We start from the raw sequence: 22219 nt of genomic DNA on the forward strand, positions 1-22219 counted from the left end.
TTTTTTTTTTTTTTTTTTTTTTTTTTTTTTTTTTTTTTTTTTTTTTTTTTTTTTTTTTTTTTTTTTTTTTTTTTTTTTTTTTTTTTTTTTTTTTTTTTTTTTTTTTTTTTTTTTTTTTTTTTTTTTTTTTTTTTTTTTTTTTTTACTTAACATTCTCTGATTCAAATGGATCATGAGTTTGATAACTTTTTTTTTTTAATTTTTTTTTTTAATCAATTGAATCAAAACATATAGTGAAAGTTTTACTTAATGAAAGTTGTTTATGGTCTATGATTATAGCGGCAATTTTGGCAATATCTGCAAGAAAGCAAATAATGATTTATTGGACAACCTTGCAATCATCTAGTAGTGGCATCAATAATTGATAAACCTTCAGCTTTTTGCAACACTGTCGAAAATTTAATCCATATCTTTTACTACTGTGTCCAAACATATGTTTATTCCGTTTGGATGCCTAACAAAATTCTCATGTATGTATATGTGTGTGTATATATATATATATATATAATAGAGATCAAATGCGGTAATAGGCTCTAGGTAAAATATGGGGTTTAATCTATGCCCTTGATCTAATCAAATCAACAGCGCATATTGAAGAAAATTAAAAAAAAATGCAATGGCAATTTGGTCTTTTTACGTATTCGTCAAACATAAGGTGCAATCGTTTTCCTTCTTACAGTGTGTGGTTTATGTGCTAGAGGTGTGTCAGTTCGGTGCATTTTTTGTTGAAACTTTAAGGTGTGTTAGTTTAAAGCTTTAAATGCGTTAATTTAAAGCTTTAGGTGTGCCTTTCCATAGCTTAAGGTGCATCGTTTTCCTTCTTAAGATACGTATATTTAAAGTTTAAGGTGTGTCACTTTTCTAGTTTAAGGTGTATCAGTCTAAAGCTTTAGATGCGTCTTTCCATAGCTTAAGTGCGTTGTTTTCCTTCTTAAGGTGCGTATATTTAAAGTTTAAGGTGCATCAGTTTGAGACAATTGATCATTTGCATGCATGTTGGCAGAAGCACGCTTTTTTTTAAATAGTTTTTCTTGATTCGAGTCGTTGATCTATATTAGATCAACGGCTCAGATTTTACTGCATCTTTCACGTGGGAGAGTTTTCGCATGCAAATTTTACTGTGGACCATGCATCAAAACGACGTTGTTTTGATTAATGAAAACAAACGGTTGAAACGTCCTCTGTTCTGCGCGGTTCACTTTCAGTTTATATATACTGCAGTTACCTTTCAACACAACTGTAGTTCTTTTTTAATATAACTGCACTTTCATTTGACATTATACATTCAAATATGTGAAACTATTATTTAGTTTATTTTCAACACAACTGTAGTTCCTTTTTATATAATTGCACTTTCATTCGACATTATATACTCAAATATGTGAAACTGTTATTTAGTTTCTTTTCAACACAACTGTAGTTCCTTTTTGATATAACTACACTTTCATTCGACATTATACACTCAAAAATGTGAAACTGTTATTCAATTTCATTTTATATACACTGCAGTTTCATTTCAACACAACTACAGTTTCATTTTGATATAACTACAGTTTCATTCGATAATATAAAAATAAATGTGAGGCAGCATCTTTTGAGATGAACTGTAATATCAGTTACAGAGCTCCGTTACGATTTATGACAGTCGTTTCCCTTACTTACTGAAACGGCATCGCTTTGTGACCATGGTCCACAATGCATTGTGGACCATAGCCCGCCGTATAACAACCGCCCTCGCCAAATTATTGTGTGGACCATTGTCCACATATTATGTGGACCATGAATGCAATATACATTTTTAATATATTAAAAGTACATATTATGTGGACCATTGTCCACATTTACAATAATGTACATTGAAGGTTCGAACCTATGACATAACATACTTTATGAACTTATTGAAATACAAGAGTCAATGTCCAACTGCGATTCAAACATGTGATCTCTCATTTGGGGAGTCGTAGTAGTGCCATTGAGCTACAACCTATTTGCCACCAATAATCCAATATACTGCACCTTGTTGTACCGGAATGCCACGTGGCTGACTGTTAATAACCATATATCCACAAAATTGGAGGAATAAATATACTAAAGAAAAAGAAAAAAAAAAAAGGCATGGACCCACAGATTCCCTTTTAGGCTACTAAAAACCAGGAATTTTTTATCCACACAAAACCAAGCTATACATATCGCTCTGAGACATAACGTAACCACTGGGAAATTAAGGAAAGCAAAAGGAATTTGTTTAGCCATGGCAACAACTTCATCCTACATGGCCCGACCCACCCTCTCCATGATGGGCTGGTCAAAGGGCTCTAATATGAGAAAGAGAATTGGTTTTACAGTATCAGCATCATCATCATCAGGAGTAGAAGAACAGGAAGAAGCTTCTGCAGAGGTGAAAGTTGAAGAAGATATCAATCAACCAGAAGAGCCACAGAAGAAGCTTGAGGTAATATAAGGCTGCTTTTCTGCTTTCCGTGTTCATTATATTCATATACTAATTAATTAATTATTAGAATCAAGCCTTTACCAGTTACCACTACACATATTACAGACGTTAGATGCTAGACTTGGCCCGGCTCCCAGGTGCTAAATTGATTTTTATTGGCCTTCATCCAACCAACTAACTCTGATATCACTTGTTAGGATAAGCACTAGCTAGTATTGAAGACACAATTTTATTTTCTTATATAGTAACACATTTTTTAAACGTTAGGTGCTGGACTTGACCCTTTAAACCTGGCCTCCACCCAACAATTCCCAGTTAACACATTTTTGAAACGTTGGGTGCTTGACTTGACCCTTTAAACCTGGTCTGCGCCGAACAATTCCCGGTTAACACATTTTTGAGACGGTTGGGTGCTGGTCTTGGCCTTTTAAACCTGGCCTCTGCCCAACAATTTTCCGTTAACACATTTTTGAGACGTTAGGTGCTAGACTTGGCTTTTAAACCTGGTCTCCGTCGAACAATTTCCAGTTAACACATTTTTAAGACGTTGAGTGCTGGACTTGGCCCTTTAAATTAAACCTGGTCTCTGCCCAACAATTCTTGGACTTGGCCCTTTAAATTAAACCTGGTCTCTGCCCAACAATTCTTGGACTTGGCCCTTTAAATTAAACCTGGTCTCTGCCAAACAATTCTCAGTCAGTTAACACATTTTTGATACGTTGGGTACTGGACTTGGCCCTTTAAACCTGGTCTCCGCCCAACAATTCTCAATCAATTAGTGCTAGACTTGGCCTTTACGGGTCTCTCGACCAACATTAATGTGAGTGCAGGAAGGAATGAAGACGACGCCGAGGCCAGTGGAGGCGCAGATAAATGTGAAGAACAAGAACATGGGGAGAGAGTACGGAGGGCAGTGGCTGAGCAGCACGACTCGGCACGTGCGGATATACGCGGCGTATATCGATCCCGAAACGTGCGCGTTCGACCAGACGCAGATGGATAAGCTCACCCTATTACTTGACCCAACTGATGAGTTCCTTTGGACGGATGAGACTTGCAACAAAGTCTACTCTTACTTCCAAGAACTTGTTGATCATTATGAGGTATATATGCAATTCTCCTCTTACCAAATTAACATTATATTGCCACATGGAATACTCAAAAATATCCATTTTAGTACGGAGTATATTAAAAGTTTATTTTTTATATGTTAAATGTGTATTTTTAAATTATATACTAAAACTGAACTTGAAATATATTAACAATTACTGTAACATTTAATATATTAAAAATGAACATGGATTTTAATAGTTCATCTTGTCATGTAGAACATGGTCCATGATATAATGATTGTAATTCTTTATCTCCTTACCAAAAGTCCAAAAATATTCTTTTCCCTTAAAACATGCAAAATAATAGTAATGTCAACGGGTCGACAAGGAAACTGTCAAAGCCCAAGCCCGCCATTTAATCAGGCAAGTTTAAGAAATACCAACTCACCCTGCCCCGCTGTGGTCCACAAGCTTTGGGGAAATTGACCGAAATGTGAAAATTTATAAGCTAATTGACAAAAATGTGACATTTTTAAAAAGGAGACAAAAAAAAAAGAAGGAAAAAACGTGTTTGGAAAATGCATGTGGCGTTAGAAACGCATTTCCCAAACTCGTTTGACCTTTTATTTTTTCAAAATACGCAGATCAAACGCGTTTCAGAAATGCATTTGATGTATAAAATTTATGTTAAAAAAAATTTATTTATTTTTAATCTTTTTTTAAGATCATACGCATTTCTGAAATGTGAATGACTTTGTATTTCGAAAAAAAATTAAACTCATCCGAATTTGGAAATTGCGTTTCTGATCTCACACATTTTCCAAACTCGTTTTTTCTCATTTTTGTCACATTTTTAAAAAATTCCTATTTTTATCAACTACTTTAAATTTTGTCACATTTCAATCAAATAACCCAAGTTTTGGTGGACTTTAAATCCCTAGCCCACCTCTCATTTTATTATGTGGCAAGGAAGGCGGCAAATTATTGAGTGGACCATGGTCCACACAGCTATGTGGACCATAATTAAATGTACTAAATGTACATTATTTTTGTACTGAATGTACATTATTTTTATATTATAAAAATAATGTACATTTAGTACACAAATAATATACCTCCCCTGAATATAATGTATATTATTTTTATATTGAATGTACATTATTTTTATATTGAAGGTGCATTATTTAATAGTATGGTCCACATAGCTGTGTGGACCAATAATGATTGAAGGAAGGCTAAGTCGGCTTTGACCACTAATGCAAAACATTTATTAAATTGACTACAACATTGCATGTTTAGTGAATGGAATATGTTTAAAATAGAGTTATTTCATTTCTATTCATTAAACTAATTAAATACTATAATACAATTTATGAACTCTATTTTTATGTGAACTAAACATCATTAATTACTTCTTATACAGTTATACTTGACTTAAATTAGTTGTATACTGTACCTGCAGGGAGCGCCTTTGACAGAATACACGCTTCGACTGATTGGTTCTGATATAGAACACTACATCAGAAGGCTTCTTTATGCTGGAGAAATCCAATATAACATGGATGCAAGAGTCCTCAACTTCAGCATGGGGAAACCAAGAATTGGTTTTAATTACGATGGCCAGCTTCAAGACGTAAACCAATAAGCTTGTTTAAGCAGTCTTAATCTATTGTGACAATGCAAAAAGAAATCAAAACAATACAAAAAACAAATTAATGAATTTCTCTCTTTGGTGTATGATACAACCATTTACTTGGTCAATCTTTTCAACTCCAATGTCATTGATCTGATACATTTTTTAAAAAAAGTGGTAAGATTGAATCGATTAAAATGGTGACAGATGAGATTGAAATGATATAATAACGAACTAACAACTTTAATTTCCTATTGAAACCTCTTCAATTTCCAACCTTACATCCAATGCAGACAACATTTAAGATAGCAATGGATTTCCCAACTATATTATGTAGGAAAAAGTGTCAAATAGGCCACTGAACTTATTGCTTTTGTGCAATTGGGCCATTGAACTTAAAAAGTGTGCAATTCAACCATCAAACCAACAAAATTTGTGCAATTGGACCATTTTTACAAAAATTTTCTGGTAAAATCCAATTATATTACTAACATATATGTATTGAGAGTGGCATTTTCTTCTACCATACTACTTGGGAGTCAATATTGAAATGTTTTTAACTCAAATTGAATTAAAAAATTTTGTAAAAATGGTCCAATTGCACAAATTTTGCTTGTTTGATGGTTGAATTGCACACTTTTTAAGTTCAATGGCCCAATTGCACAAAAGTGATAAGTTCAGTGGCTTATTTGACACTTTTTCCTATTATGTATTTAGACATATTTCTAAATATTTTTGAATTTTTAATTAAGAGTATGAGTTTAGACAATTTTTAAAATAAATTTTGTTAATGGGTAGCTAGCCACGGTAGGAATTAACGTATTTTAACCGTCCCTTTTTTTGGAAATCACGTTTCCCGTTCCGGCCAGTCTGTGTATTTATGTTAATATTCTGTGTATTCTAGGTAATCGTTCTGTGTATTCCAGGCAATAATTCTGTGTATTCTAGGCAACCGTTCTGTGTATTCATGTTAGTAACACATGTTGTGATGTGTTTGTACATTCGAATATTTAGGAGGATGAGTTTTGTGTATTTTGTGTCAATATTCTGTGTATTCATGTTATTAACACATGTTGTGATGTGTTTGTGCATTCGAATGTTAGGAGGATGAGTTCTGTGTATTTTGTGTCAATATTCTATGTATTCTGGGCAAACATTCTGTGTATTCTAGGCAAACGTTCTGTGTATTATAGATAATGATTATGTGTATTATAGATAATGAATTCTCTGGAGTCATTCGCGTCCGCGTCCACTAACATCGAAACGACGTCGTTTTGGACCAGGGTGCACATTGCTATGTGCACCGTTGTCCACGATATGACGATTGGTACATGGATTGAGGAAGTCCGAGAAAGATAGGCAAATTTTGGCAAATTATTGCGTGGACCATGGTTCACATAGCATTGTGTGGACCATAACAGAAAGTACAATTTTAATATACTAAATATACATTATTTGTGTAATGAATGTACATTATACAATATAATGTACATTCAGTACACAAATAATGTACATCCCCTGAATACAATATACATTTTTAATATAATAAAAGTACATTATTTTTATACTGAATGTACATTATTTGATAGTATGGTCCACACAATAATAATTGGCAAATTTTACTGTGGACCATGGTCCATGAAATAAGTATCATTTGTTTTTTGAGAATAAAAACTTAATTCATTAAATCATCAGCAATACAATCTCTGAGAAAAAGAGGAGGGGTATCCAACCACTCCTCGCAACCTGACATAGAAACGGCCTCTCTAGCAACAATGTGAGTGGCACGGTTCGCAGATCGCTTAACAAAACGAAATTCAACATCAGTAATGGATGATGCTAATTCTTTAATATCACTAATAATTAAACCAAAAGCAGAATCAAATTCAGAACTATAAATTGCGTTAAAAACCAACTGAGAATCTGTTTCCACATCAATATCTCCCATCCCGGTGTCATGCAACCAGCTTAGAGCTTCTCGAATACTTAATGCCTCAGCTTCCTTTGGCCCATAATAACCCTGCAAGGACATACATTTAGCAGCTAGAAACATACCATTATGATCTCTCAACACCCAACCAAGTCCAACCATACCCTTGCTTTGATCAATTGCAGCATCTGTATTTACCTTCAACCTCCCAACTTGAGGTTTTCTCCACCTCACAACATGACACGTGGATGAAGCATTGTAATGTGTATCAACTACTGCTTGTCAATTCTCCAGAAAGAGCAAGGTTTGTCTTAACATCACATGCAAATCAAAGGATGTAGTGTTCCAAACACATGCATTTCGACTACACCAAAAGCCCCAACAAATCATAATGAATTTAGGAATCAAATCATCATTAAGCACATCAAGGCAATTAAAAAACCAATCTGTCACCCCAATATTACCAGTAGCAAACGGAATTGATATCCCAGCCACAGCGTATGCACGTCTAGCTTCTAGACATTGAGCAAACAGATGCAAGGCACTCTCGTCTTCCATCCTGCACATATGGCAATTCAAAGAGCAATTAACATGCTTCCTCAATAGCGCATCTCGAGTAGGCAAAAAAGATGATGCCAGCTGCCAACAAAATGATTTGACCTTAGGTGGAACATTAATATTCCAAAATTTACGCCAAGGGCGGTCATCATGGAACAACCCCATTTGGCGCTTATAGCACGATTTAACAGTGTAATTGCCCTTTAAATCCCAATGCCATACCCACGAATTAGGTGGCTTACGAATGCTAATTGGGATTTGCAGGATTAGGTTCGCATCACGCTCATCAAAAATATCCTTTACGCATGAAATATCCCACCACGTACCTTGTTCATTTAACAAAGTGGCCACGGGAGCATTAAAAATGGTTTCATGCAGCTCAGTCTGTACGTAAGGATTCTCATCGGTAGGCAGCCATGCATCCCTACCAATATTAGTATCCGCCCCGTTACCAATACCACGTCTGCAGCCATCCCTCATAATATTCTAAACAGCTAGCAACCCATGCCATATGAAAGATGGATTACTACCTGCTTTAGCATCAAAATAGCTGCAATTAGGAAAGTACCGAGATTTATACACACGAGCAACTAAAGAGTCTGGGTTTGTAATCAACCGCCAGGCTTGTTTACCCAACAGAGCCAGGTTCATTTCCCGTAATTTCCTAAAACCTAGTCCACCTTTCATTTTAGGATCACACAAACCATTCCACACTCTCCATCGGATCCCTTTCCCACTACCAATGGACCCCGTCCACCAATATTCATTCATAATATTTTCGATCTCTGAATAGAGCGTAACCGGTAGTAGGAAAACCATCATTGCATAGGACGACATAGCTTGAATAACATTTTTTAATAGGACCTCCCTGCCAGCACGAGATAGAAAGCGTGCGTTCCAACCCCGAATTTTTTATAGAATGTGTTCCTTAAGAAAACCAAGAATTTCCTTTTTTCTCCGGCCAATCAATGATGGGAGGCCTAAATAACGACCAGCAGTGTTCCCTTCTGTCACTCCCAAAGTTTGAACCACCACCTCCCGAATCTGCAGTTCAACGTTTGTGCTAAAACAGATGGCAAATTTATCATAGTTTATTTTTTGACCCGATGGCACAGAATACAAGTCAAGAACAGCCTTCATATTCATACTCTCCTGTAAGTTTGCTTTGAAGAATAAAAAGCAGTCGTCGGCGAATAATAAGTGTGATAAGGATGGTGCTCCTCTACAAACCCGTACTCCATGCAGATTCCCCGAAATTATATGCCTATCAATCAGCGCACTTAGACCCTCCACCACAAATAAGAATAAGTAAGGCGATAATGGGTCACCTTGACGAAACCCACGCTGTGGAATTACCAGACCTAACTGGCGTTGTTCATACAAAATATGGTACTTCACATATGTTACGGTCTCAAGTAGAATATCCACCCATTTGCGATCAAAGCCCATTCTCAACATGTTTGCCTCTAAGAATCTCCATTCAACTCAGTCATATGCCTTGCTCATATCAACCTTCAAGGCTGCCATTCCCTCCCGTCCTTGTGTCTTACGCTTCAAATAGTGGTGAACTTCGTATGCCAGCATAATATTGTCACTAATGAGGCGTCCTGGAATAAAGGCGCTCTGCGCTCCCGAAATAAGCCCATCAAGAAGGACTTTCAGGCGGTTGGCACAGACCTTGGCATCAATCTTGTACAGCACATTGCACAAAGCTATCGGACGCAAGTCCATCATCGTTTCTGGACTAGCCTTCTTAGGGATCAATATGGCTCTATTTTTTCACAATTGAAATGTACATTTTATACAATCATATTTAGCATGTATCTGCTAAAAAAATTTCACACTATAAATAAATGAACCCACTGACAAACATATGTACTATATATAGTGCACACACGTCATACTTATACATCGCGCTATGCAAACGTTCACGTTGAAGTGTACACATTCACATCATGCACCACTCCCACCAATAACAAGGAAAACAAGGTTAAAAACCTAACTGATTTACATAACTGACCAGTGCAAAAATACATCATCAAATACTATGCACACATCATTTTTACCACAGTAAGATGTAGATAGATTTTAATTATTAATTACGATAGAAATTGAAAGAAATATATCTTTATTTAGATCCCATATTCCAACCAAATCACACAAAATGGAGTAATTAATTTATCAGAATTTAAGTGTCCATCTAAATATTATTTTTTGAGTACTACTAACTCTGTTACATTATAGTATTTGTTCATAACTACTTTCTCAACCTAACGAAGCACAAAGTGTGCATCTAAACAGTTAACAATTGAGATAATTAATTTATGTCCAAGACGATGAATTAACAAGTCATAACTGAATAGTAATAGAATGAATAGTGATAAATAATTAATCTATCGCCAATTATAGAAATAGTTGGAAAGGTTTTCAAAATAAAACTCTTATTAAAGTTCTTAGGAATATATTTATAGCATGATGTAAATTTTTATTAACAGAGTCAAGGTGGTCGAGTTGGTCTAAGGCACCAGTTTCAGGTACTGGTCTGAAAGGGCATGGGTTCAAATCCCATTCTTGACATTTTTTTCATTATTTTGCAGAACCAAAATAGAGAGATGCTTCTGTTCCTGTTGGTAGTTTTTAAAATTTGCCTTTCTGTGGTAGAATGAACACACCCATGACATGAATGCATTCATAAGTTTAAATGTTTGTTCCTGTTGGTTGTTTTTTAAATCTGCCTTTCTGTGGTAGAATGAACACACCCATGACATGAATGCATTCATAAGTTTAAATGTTATCTGGCATTCATAGCATCTTCTTCATCATGAAAACTTACTTAATTGCTAAACTATTAAGCTTGAATTAGGATGAATGATTTGAAGAATGTTTGTAGAAGTGCACTACTTCAGAGTTCAGTCATGTTTTGTTAACATTTGTTAAATATCTCATATCTGTTTTTTATTCTGTGTATTGGCATAGCAAAAGCATACAGATTTAAAGTTGGTTTATTAACTAATACATGTTTTTATTTTTCTAGAAATTAAAAAACAAAATATTTTTTTTCAAAATTTTAATTTGTTGCTACAATTTTCTAGAATATATATATATATATATATATATATATATATATTGACAGAGTAATTGAATAAGCACCCGACCCGAACCACAGGCAGACAAGCGGATGCAGAGAAGCCAAACGGTCACCTGTTACACAAGCGCGGCATATTGAAGAGAAATTACTCCCACGACGCCTTGTTGTTATTACCCGCACTTAATTAGTACAGGCATTAAGTGTCCGTTACACTCACATAAGGGTCGTTGCACTCATAGGTATAAATAGTGAACCCTGTTGTAGGGGAGGGGGGCTCTGTTTCTGACACACGCAAACTATTGTACTGAAACTGATATACTCGCTTATCAAATATACTCCAGTAACTTTCTTACCGTCATTGGTAGCTCATTGAGAGCCGAGATTAAATATCATGCAAAATTTCACAAACTAGCTTGTCCCAAGAAATGACACGATCAGATCTAGCAGCTACCATGGTTCTCGTTACTTGAACGACAACTGCAATCACGGCCGTGAAAGGGATCTTTGTAGCTAGCTCAACAACAATCGTGGATGGAGGTCGCGTTATCGTCCAGGTCGTGGACTTCCAAGAGAACTGCCCATGTCATTTTACATGCGACGACGCTGGCTTAGCTAGTGGCAAGGATGCAAGGCTAGCTCCCCCATTGCCTCCTCAAGAAGTAGAGGTGGACTCCACGCGGAGAGAGAAAACACAAGGTCGAGGCCGCCTTGGCAACGCAAGGCCACCTCGGCCGCAATTCAAGGCCTCGGACGCGCCTCGGACACTTGTGTGTCTGCCTCCTCCATGAGTCCGCCTCCTTAAGTGCGTCCGCCTCCTCCATGCTTCCGTCTCCATAAGTGCATCCGCCTCCATGCGTCCGCCTCCTCAAGTGTGTCCACCTCTATGCGTCCACCTGCTCAAGTACGTCCACCTCCTCAAGTGTGTCCACCTCATCCATGCGACCGCCTCCTCAAGTGCGTCCGCCTCTTCCATGCGTCCACCTCCTCAAGTGCGTCTGCCTCCTCAAGTGTGTCCGCCTCCTCCATTTGTCCACCTCCTTAAGTGCGTCCGCCTCCTCAAGTGCGTCCGCCTCTTCCATGCGTCCGCCTCCTCAAGTGTGTCCACCTCATCCATGCGACGGCCTCCTCAAGTGCGGCCGCCTCTTCCATGCGTCCGCCTCCTCAAGTGTGTCCACCTCATCCATGCGACGGCCTCCTCAAGTGCGGCCGCCTCTTCCATGCGTCCGCCTCCTCAAGTGTGTCCACCTCATCCATGCGACGGCCTCCTCAAGTGCGGCCGCCTCTTCCATGCGTCCGCCTCCTCAAGTGTGTCCACCTCATCCATGCGACGGCCTCCTCAAGTGCGGCCGCCTCTTCCATGCGTCCGCCTCCTCAAGTGTGTCCACCTCATCCATGCGACGGCCTCCTCAAGTGCGGCCGCCTCTTCCATGCGTCCGCCTCCTCAAGTGTGTCCACCTCATCCATGCGACGGCCTCCTCAAGTGCGGCCGCCTCTTCCATGCGTCCGCCTCCTCAAGTGTGTCCACCTCATCCATGCGACGGCCTCCTCAAGTGCGGCCGCCTCTTCCATGCGTCCGCCTCCTCAAGTGTGTCCACCTCATCCATGCGACGGCCTCCTCAAGTGCGGCCGCCTCTTCCATGCGTCCGCCTCCTCAAGTGTGTCCACCTCATCCATGCGACGGCCTCCTCAAGTGCGGCCGCCTCTTCCATGCGTCCGCCTCCTCAAGTGTGTCCACCTCATCCATGCGACGGCCTCCTCAAGTGCGGCCGCCTCTTCCATGCGTCCGCCTCCTCAAGTGTGTCCACCTCATCCATGCGACGGCCTCCTCAAGTGCGGCCGCCTCTTCCATGCGTCCGCCTCCTCAAGTGTGTCCACCTCATCCATGCGACGGCCTCCTCAAGTGCGGCCGCCTCTTCCATGCGTCCGCCTCCTCAAGTGTGTCCACCTCATCCATGCGACGGCCTCCTCAAGTGCGGCCGCCTCTTCCATGCGTCCGCCTCCTCAAGTGTGTCCACCTCATCCATGCGACGGCCTCCTCAAGTGCGGCCGCCTCTTCCATGCGTCCGCCTCCTCAAGTGTGTCCACCTCATCCATGCGACGGCCTCCTCAAGTGCGGCCGCCTCTTCCATGCGTCCGCCTCCTCAAGTGTGTCCACCTCATCCATGCGACGGCCTCCTCAAGTGCGGCCGCCTCTTCCATGCGTCCGCCTCCTCAAGTGTGTCCACCTCATCCATGCGACGGCCTCCTCAAGTGCGGCCGCCTCTTCCATGCGTCCGCCTCCTCAAGTGTGTCCACCTCATCCATGCGACGGCCTCCTCAAGTGCGGCCGCCTCTTCCATGCGTCCGCCTCCTCAAGTGTGTCCACCTCATCCATGCGACGGCCTCCTCAAGTGCGGCCGCCTCTTCCATGCGTCCGCCTCCTCAAGTGTGTCCACCTCATCCATGCGACGGCCTCCTCAAGTGCGGCCGCCTCTTCCATGCGTCCGCCTCCTCAAGTGTGTCCACCTCATCCATGCGACGGCCTCCTCAAGTGCGGCCGCCTCTTCCATGCGTCCGCCTCCTCAAGTGTGTCCACCTCATCCATGCGACGGCCTCCTCAAGTGCGGCCGCCTCTTCCATGCGTCCGCCTCCTCAAGTGTGTCCACCTCATCCATGCGACGGCCTCCTCAAGTGCGGCCGCCTCTTCCATGCGTCCGCCTCCTCAAGTGTGTCCACCTCATCCATGCGACGGCCTCCTCAAGTGCGGCCGCCTCTTCCATGCGTCCGCCTCCTCAAGTGTGTCCACCTCATCCATGCGACGGCCTCCTCAAGTGCGGCCGCCTCTTCCATGCGTCCGCCTCCTCAAGTGTGTCCACCTCATCCATGCGACGGCCTCCTCAAGTGCGGCCGCCTCTTCCATGCGTCCGCCTCCTCAAGTGTGTCCACCTCATCCATGCGACCGCCTCCTCAAGTGCGTCCGCCTCTTCCATGCGTCCACCTCCTCAAGTGCGTCTGCCTCCTCAAGTGTGTCCGCCTCCTCCATTTGTCCACCTCCTTAAGTGCGTCCACCTCCATGCGTCCGGCCCCTCAAGTGCGTTCTTCTCCTCAAGTGCGTCTACCTCCTCAAGTGCGTCCACCTCCTCAAGTGCGTTTGCCTCCATGCGTCCGCATGCTTAAGTGCTTCCGCATCATCAATGCGTCCACCTCCTCCATGTGTCCGCCTCCTCAAGTGCGTCCGCCTCTTCCATGCGTCCGCCCTCTCAAGTGCGTCCGCCTTCGATGTAACTATTGGTCATGGTCAGCCCTGTTCAATTTTGCTAAAAAAAATAAATTATTTCTATTCTTGTTACACTCTATTCCATTAGGGCCGACACGAGATTTGATATCGCTAGCTACCCGACAGAAGGGTGTTTTCTGTGTCAAGCTTAAGGCATGGTTATGAAAACACTACACTCTATTCCCTTAGGGCCAACACGAGATTCGATCTCGCTAGCTACCTAACGGAAGGGTGTTTTCTTGGTCAAGCTTAAGGCTTGGTTATGAAAATGCTATCCCCTAAGGGATGGTACGGGGCCCGACCTCGCTCACTACCCTACGGAAGAGCCAAGCTTTGACCGAGCCTACGGCGGGGCAAAGTTAGCTATGAGTGCGCGCAAAAAAGAATTAAAAAAAATAATTATGGCCGAGGCCTCCTTGGCCACAGTCGGCCGAGGCTGCCTCGAGCACAGTTGGCTGAGGCTATGCCTCGGCCGCAATGGGCCGAGGCCGCGCCGAGGCTGCAATTGGGACGAGGCTGCCTCGGTTGACCATGGCTTCACAAAAAAAAAGGTTATGAGTTTGATTCCTATTCAAAGTTCTGTATTGATACAAGTTAATACTCCTAAGCCACCTTGACCACTCTCGCTGGCTAGGGAGTGGGGGGCTGGTGACAAGGTAATTGAATAAGCACCCGACCCGAATCACAGGCAGACAAGCGGACGCAGGGAAGCCAAACGGCTACTTGTTACACAAGCGCGACATATTGAAGAGAAATTACTCCAACGGCTCCTTCTTGTTATTACCCGCACTTAATTAGTATAGTCATTAAGCCATTAAGTGTCTGTTACACTCAAATAAGGATCGTTGCACTCATAGGTATAAATAGTGAATCCTGTTGTAGGGGAGGGGGACTCTGTTTCTGACACACGCAAACTATTGTACTGAAACTGATATACTCGCTTATCAAATATACACCGGTAACATTCTTACCGTCATATATATATATATATATATATATATATTAAAACAGAAGTGTTATTTTCCCGCTCATCGTAAGAAAATACTTCTGTTTTGAAATTTGAAATTATAATCATTTTTTACCTAATTAAACAATAACAAAAATACTATATATGTTAATTTAATTTATATTTATAGTAATGATTACCTAAAATATTTATTATACCACGAATCACGGTATACCTTTAAAGTACACCAAACTAATACTCAATATATTCTTTTTCAACTTAAGTTCAGTTTTTTTTTATATATATACAAATAAAATTAATATATAAAAAACATATCATTAAAACGTTCTTATGTTGTGTGGTATAGAATTTATATGGTACAAAATTTCATAACACAAGACACAAAAACTCATAACACAAGACATATACACATACTTTATATAAAAAAATTGTAATATAAATTAGACAACTAAACAATCGCCATTGAAATTAAAGTTAAAAAATAACGTCCTATAGGAATAGGGTCTACGGCATAAAAATTACACATTGGTGACGATATAATTTGGGTCAAATTCTCGTAGTGTCGTTAGAGCACCCTCATCAATGGATAATGAGGGGATCATAGTACAGTAATTGGTGAGGTGGAGGGGAGAGAGGGGAGGTGAGAGAAAAATTGGATGCTTCTGCAAAGACCCACATATTGGAATAGTAACTTTTTATTTTTTTAATTTAGCTCTCTGCTGTGCGCGTTTCGCGCACGGCAGGTGCCTAGCGGGCGCGTGCAGTGCACGCGCTGGGCGCGCCTGCGGCGCCGGGCAGAGTGCTTTATTTATATATATATATTTTTAAATCAATTTTATTATTTTTTTTTTTCATCTATCCCCATTTTCTCTTTCCTAATCACACTTACAATAACTCCTAAAAAACAGTGAATGATCTCCATTGATAACGATGCTCTTAGAAATTTAATGATAAAAATAAAAAATGTCATGAAAGTGTGAACTATAAAAAGAAAGGTCAATAGAGCGGTTTGACGCTAATCCAATTTACCTGCTTCGCCGTCTCCGCCACAATACAATCACAGTTGCGCCACCACTGCTCGCCGGGAACATGGAGGAAAAGACAAAGACCATACAGGAACTGGCAATCGAGGGACAGAAGCACTTGGAAGAAACAATCGAAGCAGCGTATGAGATTCTCTCCGCCATGAACGATGAGCTTTGCAACCCTACTCTTTGGTCTACCACTTCCTCGTCCTCTGCCGCTGCACCTGCTTCCGCCATTTTGAGCAACGGCCACCACGCAACCGGCGAGGTTTCATCTGATTCCTCCTCCTCTTCGTCCACTCACCACTTTGATATCGGCGGTGGAGCCCTCGATGAGTCTCGTCTTCGTTACAAGTCCTCTGTTGCGGCTCTGCGAACTGTTCTCACTGCCATTTCTAATTCACAAAAGGTAATTTACTTTGTATTTACATATTATACAAATATCGCCCTCCTTCTCTGCAGGGAAACTCTTTTCACGCTCCATCTATCAATTTTGTTACTTAAAACCCTTGAAGTTTACATCCTATTGCATAGCTCCAATCGCATAATTCTGTCAACAAAACCAAGTGACAGAAAATTTGTATTGCATATCGTTTGACTTTTCTGATTTTGTTACCCTGGAGTGAAAATTGTGTGTTCCTATGGCTGCCCTTTTTCTCTTCGCATTCTATCGTTACTCCTAGAGATTCCAACCAAAAAAGCATATTACACTGCAAAGGGGAAGCAATTTGGCAAAATGATGTGAAGCAACCCTAGATCCTCACAATACTATCTTTGAGAATGCTCCCAAGAACTCCCAAGGCTTCTACCAACCATTATTAGCTTGCTCACAAATAAATATCCAGGGTAGTAATTCAAGACTGTATTAAAGAATGATGAAGTGTTAAGGATCCTTTGCTAAAATGGAATAGAGAATAGTTCTCAATATTCCATCAGCCAAAATTTTTGCACAAACATATACAGGTTCTCGGCAACAAATGTGTTTATGGGTGGCATTGCTTTCATTTTGTATTTATTTGAAAATTCAAAATTGATATAGACAATGAGTTGAAAGGAGGAATAATAGTGCAAATATCTTCTATCAGTTGCTCTTTGTATTTAATAGGACAAAGTGTATTTAATTTGTACATCCATGGCTCCGCCCAACTTCTTTTGAACACTCACTTTTACGTGAAGTAGTAAATTTTCATTGGTTTTGCTTGTGGAGAAGAACACTTCGAATTGATTAACTTGTTTATCTTTCTGGTGATCTCATTTGAGAGACAGGATAAGTATATAATTAAAATTATTGTTGGAGTTAAAGTATGGATTGGTTATGTTGCTGAGCAAAAGCCTGCTATAAAGTATAAAGTGCTTTGAATATTTTAGTTATATAAAAACAATTAATTGAGATTCTCAAGTCTCCAAATAGTTCGAAAAGATTATTTTTATGAAAAATAGAGTGTGTGAGTGCATGTATGTTTTGGCTGGAAATTAATTATTGCAATGAAAGAATTTTTTAGTAACAGATATCTCTATTGAATGCTATGTGTACACTTGGGTTTTGCAAGAATGGGTCTATGTGCATGAAATCTTCACCTATGCTTGTTATCAATTTTATGGATGGTTTCAAGCTGCAATATAAAACCGTGTTGCCATTCTTGCTTACTAGGCTAAAGCACTTGAAGTCGCTTCAAATGGTTCAACATCACCCGCAGATGAGGCTGAAATTGAGCAGCTAGAAGATCAAGCCTGTAACTTGAGAAAGGTATTTCTGAATGTTTTGAAATCTCAGAACTGTCAATTCTATGCAAAAAATCACCTCTAAAATTAGTGTTCTTTTTATGATTTGTTATTATGCATCAAGAGTAGCAGTTGCCTTTTTTCTAGAAAGGGTTTAGGGAGCTAAAGAATTTAGAATTTTTTTATCATTATGATGATTAGAACTTTGGTGGAATGGGTAGGATGGATATTCTACAGTAAATATGAAAATTAGTTGGAATTGAGGGTATTAAATGTTCTGGATAAAAGAATAGTGGTGAAAATGATTCTCAGAAAGTGGATGACTACTGATATTTGAAAGTGGAAAGCTGGAATTGTATATTTACAAGTAACTTATTAAAAGTTCTCTTTGATCGACTTGTGAAAAGGCCATGGGATGGTAGGCAAGCAAGTTTGGTTTCCGCCGGTGCAGTGGGTTTCAATCAAGGACAATTGGGCTCTTGACAGAAATGGGAGAGATTGATTCACCCAAGACAAAATAGGACACTATTTAAAATTGGAAAAAAATGGGAAAAACTTGTTTCCCAAATGCATTTGAGATTTTGCCTTGTCAGAAACACATACTCCATAGTCCATATGTGTTTGGTATTTTTTGAAAATATTTTCAGAAAATAAAAATCACATCAAACGTATATCCCAAATGAGTTTGATGTTTTTCTTACCAAAAAAATACTTCAAATGCATTTCACGGATTCTATGCTCCAAACGCATTTCCAATATGCTTTTGGCTATTATAATTTTTTAAAAAATAAAGGGTTAATGCATTTATGGAATGCGTTTGTTGGAGACTCCACATCAGTTAAAAGCTAAAAAAGAAATATATTAAGGAATTATACATTTTAAAAATACTGAAAAAGATTCTCCTGGAAGTGAGTTTTAAGAAGAAAACCACCGTAAGATAAAATCGCACCAATAAATTCATGCTTGATGCTTTGAGAAAAGAAATATGAAAAAGTGGTTTCATGTTCCTAACAACACCAATTACTATTAAAAAGAGTTGCCCATGAAACATGATATGGAATATAATTATCCTCTATGAAAAAAAAAATCATTAAAAAAGTTCTAATAGCCTAAAATGTTTGGGGTATAGAATAGGTCAAATGCATTTCTCACGTGTGTTTGATTATCTTTTTTCATTAGAAATACAGGAAAATACGAATCATGTCAAATGCATTTGGGGTATTTTTTTGACGTGAATTTATTTTTTCCAACCCAACAAATATCAAACGTATGTGGCATATGCATTTCTGACAACGTAAAATCTCAAATGCATTTGGGAAACAAGTTTTTCCTGTTTTTGTCCAATTTTGAGAAGTGTCCTACTTTTGTCCTAGGAGTCAATTTCTCCCATTTCTGTAAAAAGCCCAAGGACAATTTGAGTATGTGGAATAATAGATTCCACATCTTAATCAATACTCTCCTGAGACACTATTCTATTTCATGCCAATTCCATGACTCCAATGCAACCTTTAAATTGTCATTTTGGGAGTTCATGGCCTATGTATTCACAGTGACAAGACATGTTTTTAAGATGTATGAAAGGTGTCCTGGTACATAAGAAGGGACTTTAAAATTATCTGTTAGAGAATGCATTGACTTGCCCTTACTGGGAGGTTATTTCACATGGTATAAAGGAGGAAAGCAACCAAAACTTTCCAAATTTAATAGACTTCGAATCTCAAAAGATTGGAAAGAAAAATTTAAAATAGTTAACCAAGTGGTGCTCTAAAAACTTGTTGCAGGCCAAAATCTGACTTTACTTTGATATTGTGAAATCTCAGTAGGAAGAATGCATTTCAGATATGAAGACATGTTGAAGGAATAAAATTTTGCATATATGGTTGAAGAGCAGTGGGAATATTTTTGACTAGACGACAGTATTCATTCTTGCAAAAAAGTTAGAACTGCTGAAAAGTGTTATAAAAAGATGAAATTTGGAGGATTTTGGGGCAGAAATGGCCCAAAAAATCTGAATTGCTTGAGAAACTGAGAGCACTGTAAAATATAGAAGATTATAGTCTGTGAGGAGAATAGGCAATGAAGGTAAATATAACGAAGTAGGGAACAAATCTGGGTGTTATGTTCCCGGGTGTAAGCTCATGTCCACGGACAATTATGAGGCTGAGGTTGGGAAGCTGTTCCACCTATGGTGGAGAGAGTAGTCAAGAACAGACTATGGAGCTGGTCATGTGGTTGACACATTGATGTGTTTATTAAGGAGTTTCAAACCATGTTAGCCCAGGCAGACAACGTCCATCACTAACAGCTGAACAGCTCCATAGTCTGCTCTCACCTACTCTCTCCACTGTAGGCAGAATAGCTTTCCAACCTCAGCCTCGTAATCCTCTGTGGGCGCAAGCTTACACCCGCGAACATAACATTTGGGTTCTGTCGCCAAGCGCCAATATGGGTGATTTGGCTACCATCCAAACTGAGTTACACTCCATGCAAAACGCCCTTCAAAATCTACCTGGCCTTCCTGAGACGGTGCAGTTGCTGGCTGAAACAGTGGCAGCCTTGAGTACCAAGGTTGACTCCATTTTGGCAATTGGCATCTCTGTCTTCAACACCTCCTCCATTTTTGCAGACAATGCCCGAGCAGAACTATTTTCCATATTTTCCAGTGCTCTCAGTTTCTCCTCGCAGACTATAATCTTCTAGCACTGAGCTCATGTGACATTCACACAAAATGAGCCTTAGGAAAACAATCAATTTTCCATGTGTAAAGTTTAGGGTGGGAAATGTTAGGTGAATTAGGTTTTCAACCAATTCAATTGGTCGGTCAACACTTGAGGATTGATTTCCTTAATTGTAATTGTGTGCTAAAGCCATGCTAACCTGTGGGTATCCATTTTAGAAGAGATTTCAGTGATTAGGAAATCAAATTTTTATGATGAAAATTTTCTACAATGAAGTGTTGAATACAGAAGCTTGTGGGGAACTATTCCCCATTGTTTGGTCTGGTGTTTATCATAATAAAGAAGTAGAAAATGTTTTAAATGGGATTGAAACTCTTAGAGTAATATATGTGATTTTTGGTTGGTGGGTATGGAATGCTGGAATAGTGGAATTAGAATAACTGATTTTATGTTTTTAGAATTTTGTATTCTTGGAAATAGGAATGGGAAAATACTTTAACCATTCCATCTTTTACTGGTTTTGTTAGAGAATAAAATTTATATCCTTGCTGCTAAGATCAAGTTGAACTTCAATCTCTGTTCAAACCTGAAACCCCCACTCAATCTCTGTTCAAACCTGAAACCCCCACCAAAAAAATGTATGTGCCAAACTATAACATGCTTGCCATTTTTGTTTGTTTGTATTTTTCACAATATAAATCTTTCTATTTCAGTTGGAAAATGTGAATTTAAACTTGAACAAGAATGGAAATAGTAATTGTTTCTTGATAATTTTAGATTATGATGCAAGAATCCACTCAATAAGCTACTTCAGGTAACCATTTTATATTTCCAATACTGTAGGAGCTCACAGAGAAGAACAAGCATCTGAAGCACCTAATAGATCAGTTGCGAGATGTTATTGGTGACATATCGACCTGGCAAAGCCCTTGTTCTGTATAGAAGTTTGGCAAGTCTTGTGAGGCCGGATTTGTAGAAGTAGAAAGCATTAATCTGTGATTGATGTTCAAGAAACATAAGCACGAAACTGAGAAGAAGGCGATGCAGGCTGCCTTCTTCGACTGATGAAGAAGGAGACCAGCGGCCGATTTAACCCTATCAAATTGAATTACCGGTATTACTAGTAAGTGACCTGCTATTGGATTGAATGCATCAAAATGATAATTGATGTGTTTAATTGACCTTTTTTAAAGTTTGAGGACTTAATTGCACTTTGGTATAATATTTAGGGGTGTAGTTGATCATTTTCTCTTGTTTAATTATAATCTAATTTGTTCTTTGATAGATATTTAATTTTTAATATTGTGATAGATTAAATGAATATAAGAGCAACCTCAACAACTAATGCACATCTCAACGATGCACCGCACTAAACGCGTCAATGTACATCCTTATAATTTGCGACGCACCCACCCCAACAAATATCTCCAGCCACCAAAAATAAATAAAAATCCAAATGCATATCTGACACCCTCCAACAAATTGTCAACAAATTCACTACGTTGCATATGTTTTGGTAGATCCTCTTGTCTGCATATGTTTTGGTAGATCCTCTTGTTCTTTCTCTTCCCTCGACCGATGTGTTGATGTGTTGATTTTGCTCACTTTTCAGCCCTTTGCCTGTCATTATTCCTATTTTTGGTTCTCATTTCTTTATTGTAGATGCATTATTTTTCTTTCTCTTGTACATTTGGTACATTTATCTTAGGGTGTGTTTGGAAACCCAGAAAATGACTTCTGGAAATCATTTTTCGGGTTTTCAGTGTTTGACAAGTGAGGGAAAAATGGGGTCAAAGAAAAATAAGCCTTCAGTCAACGGAAAATGGGGCTTTTTTTTCCGGAAAATGACTTCCGGAAA

General features: G+C 39.3%; 4 protein-coding genes across 4 annotated transcripts; 3 read left to right on the top strand and 1 right to left on the bottom strand.

The window, feature by feature from the left end:
- Window positions 1-2207: 2207 nt before the first annotated feature.
- LOC116019070 (NAD(P)H-quinone oxidoreductase subunit M, chloroplastic) lies at window positions 2208-5265 on the top strand. Its single transcript, XM_031259152.1, has 3 exons — window positions 2208-2452; window positions 3283-3555; window positions 4967-5265. The coding sequence occupies exons 1-3, from the start codon at window positions 2252-2254 to the stop codon at window positions 5147-5149; spliced, it is 657 nt and encodes a 218-aa protein (XP_031115012.1). The 5' UTR covers window positions 2208-2251; the 3' UTR covers window positions 5150-5265.
- A 2846-nt stretch (window positions 5266-8111) lies between these two features.
- LOC116020382 (uncharacterized mitochondrial protein AtMg00310-like) lies at window positions 8112-8462 on the bottom strand. Its single transcript, XM_031260858.1, has one exon. It carries the CDS (start codon window positions 8460-8462, stop codon window positions 8112-8114), a length of 351 nt encoding a protein of 116 aa, XP_031116718.1.
- Window positions 8463-11825: 3363 nt separating this feature from the next.
- LOC116020383 lies at window positions 11826-13751 on the top strand. The gene has a single exon (XM_031260859.1). It carries the CDS (start codon window positions 11826-11828, stop codon window positions 13749-13751), a length of 1926 nt encoding a protein of 641 aa, XP_031116719.1.
- A 2195-nt stretch (window positions 13752-15946) lies between these two features.
- Window positions 15947-21649, top strand: LOC116019022 (mediator of RNA polymerase II transcription subunit 30). Its single transcript, XM_031259088.1, has 3 exons — window positions 15947-16370; window positions 17613-17708; window positions 21205-21649. Exons 1-3 carry the CDS (start codon window positions 16026-16028, stop codon window positions 21301-21303), a joined length of 540 nt encoding a protein of 179 aa, XP_031114948.1. The 5' UTR covers window positions 15947-16025; the 3' UTR covers window positions 21304-21649.
- Window positions 21650-22219: the final 570 nt, after the last annotated feature.

This window comes from Ipomoea triloba, chromosome 5, assembly GCF_003576645.1.
Source record: "Ipomoea triloba cultivar NCNSP0323 chromosome 5, ASM357664v1".
NCBI classification, from domain to species: domain Eukaryota; kingdom Viridiplantae; phylum Streptophyta; class Magnoliopsida; order Solanales; family Convolvulaceae; genus Ipomoea; species Ipomoea triloba.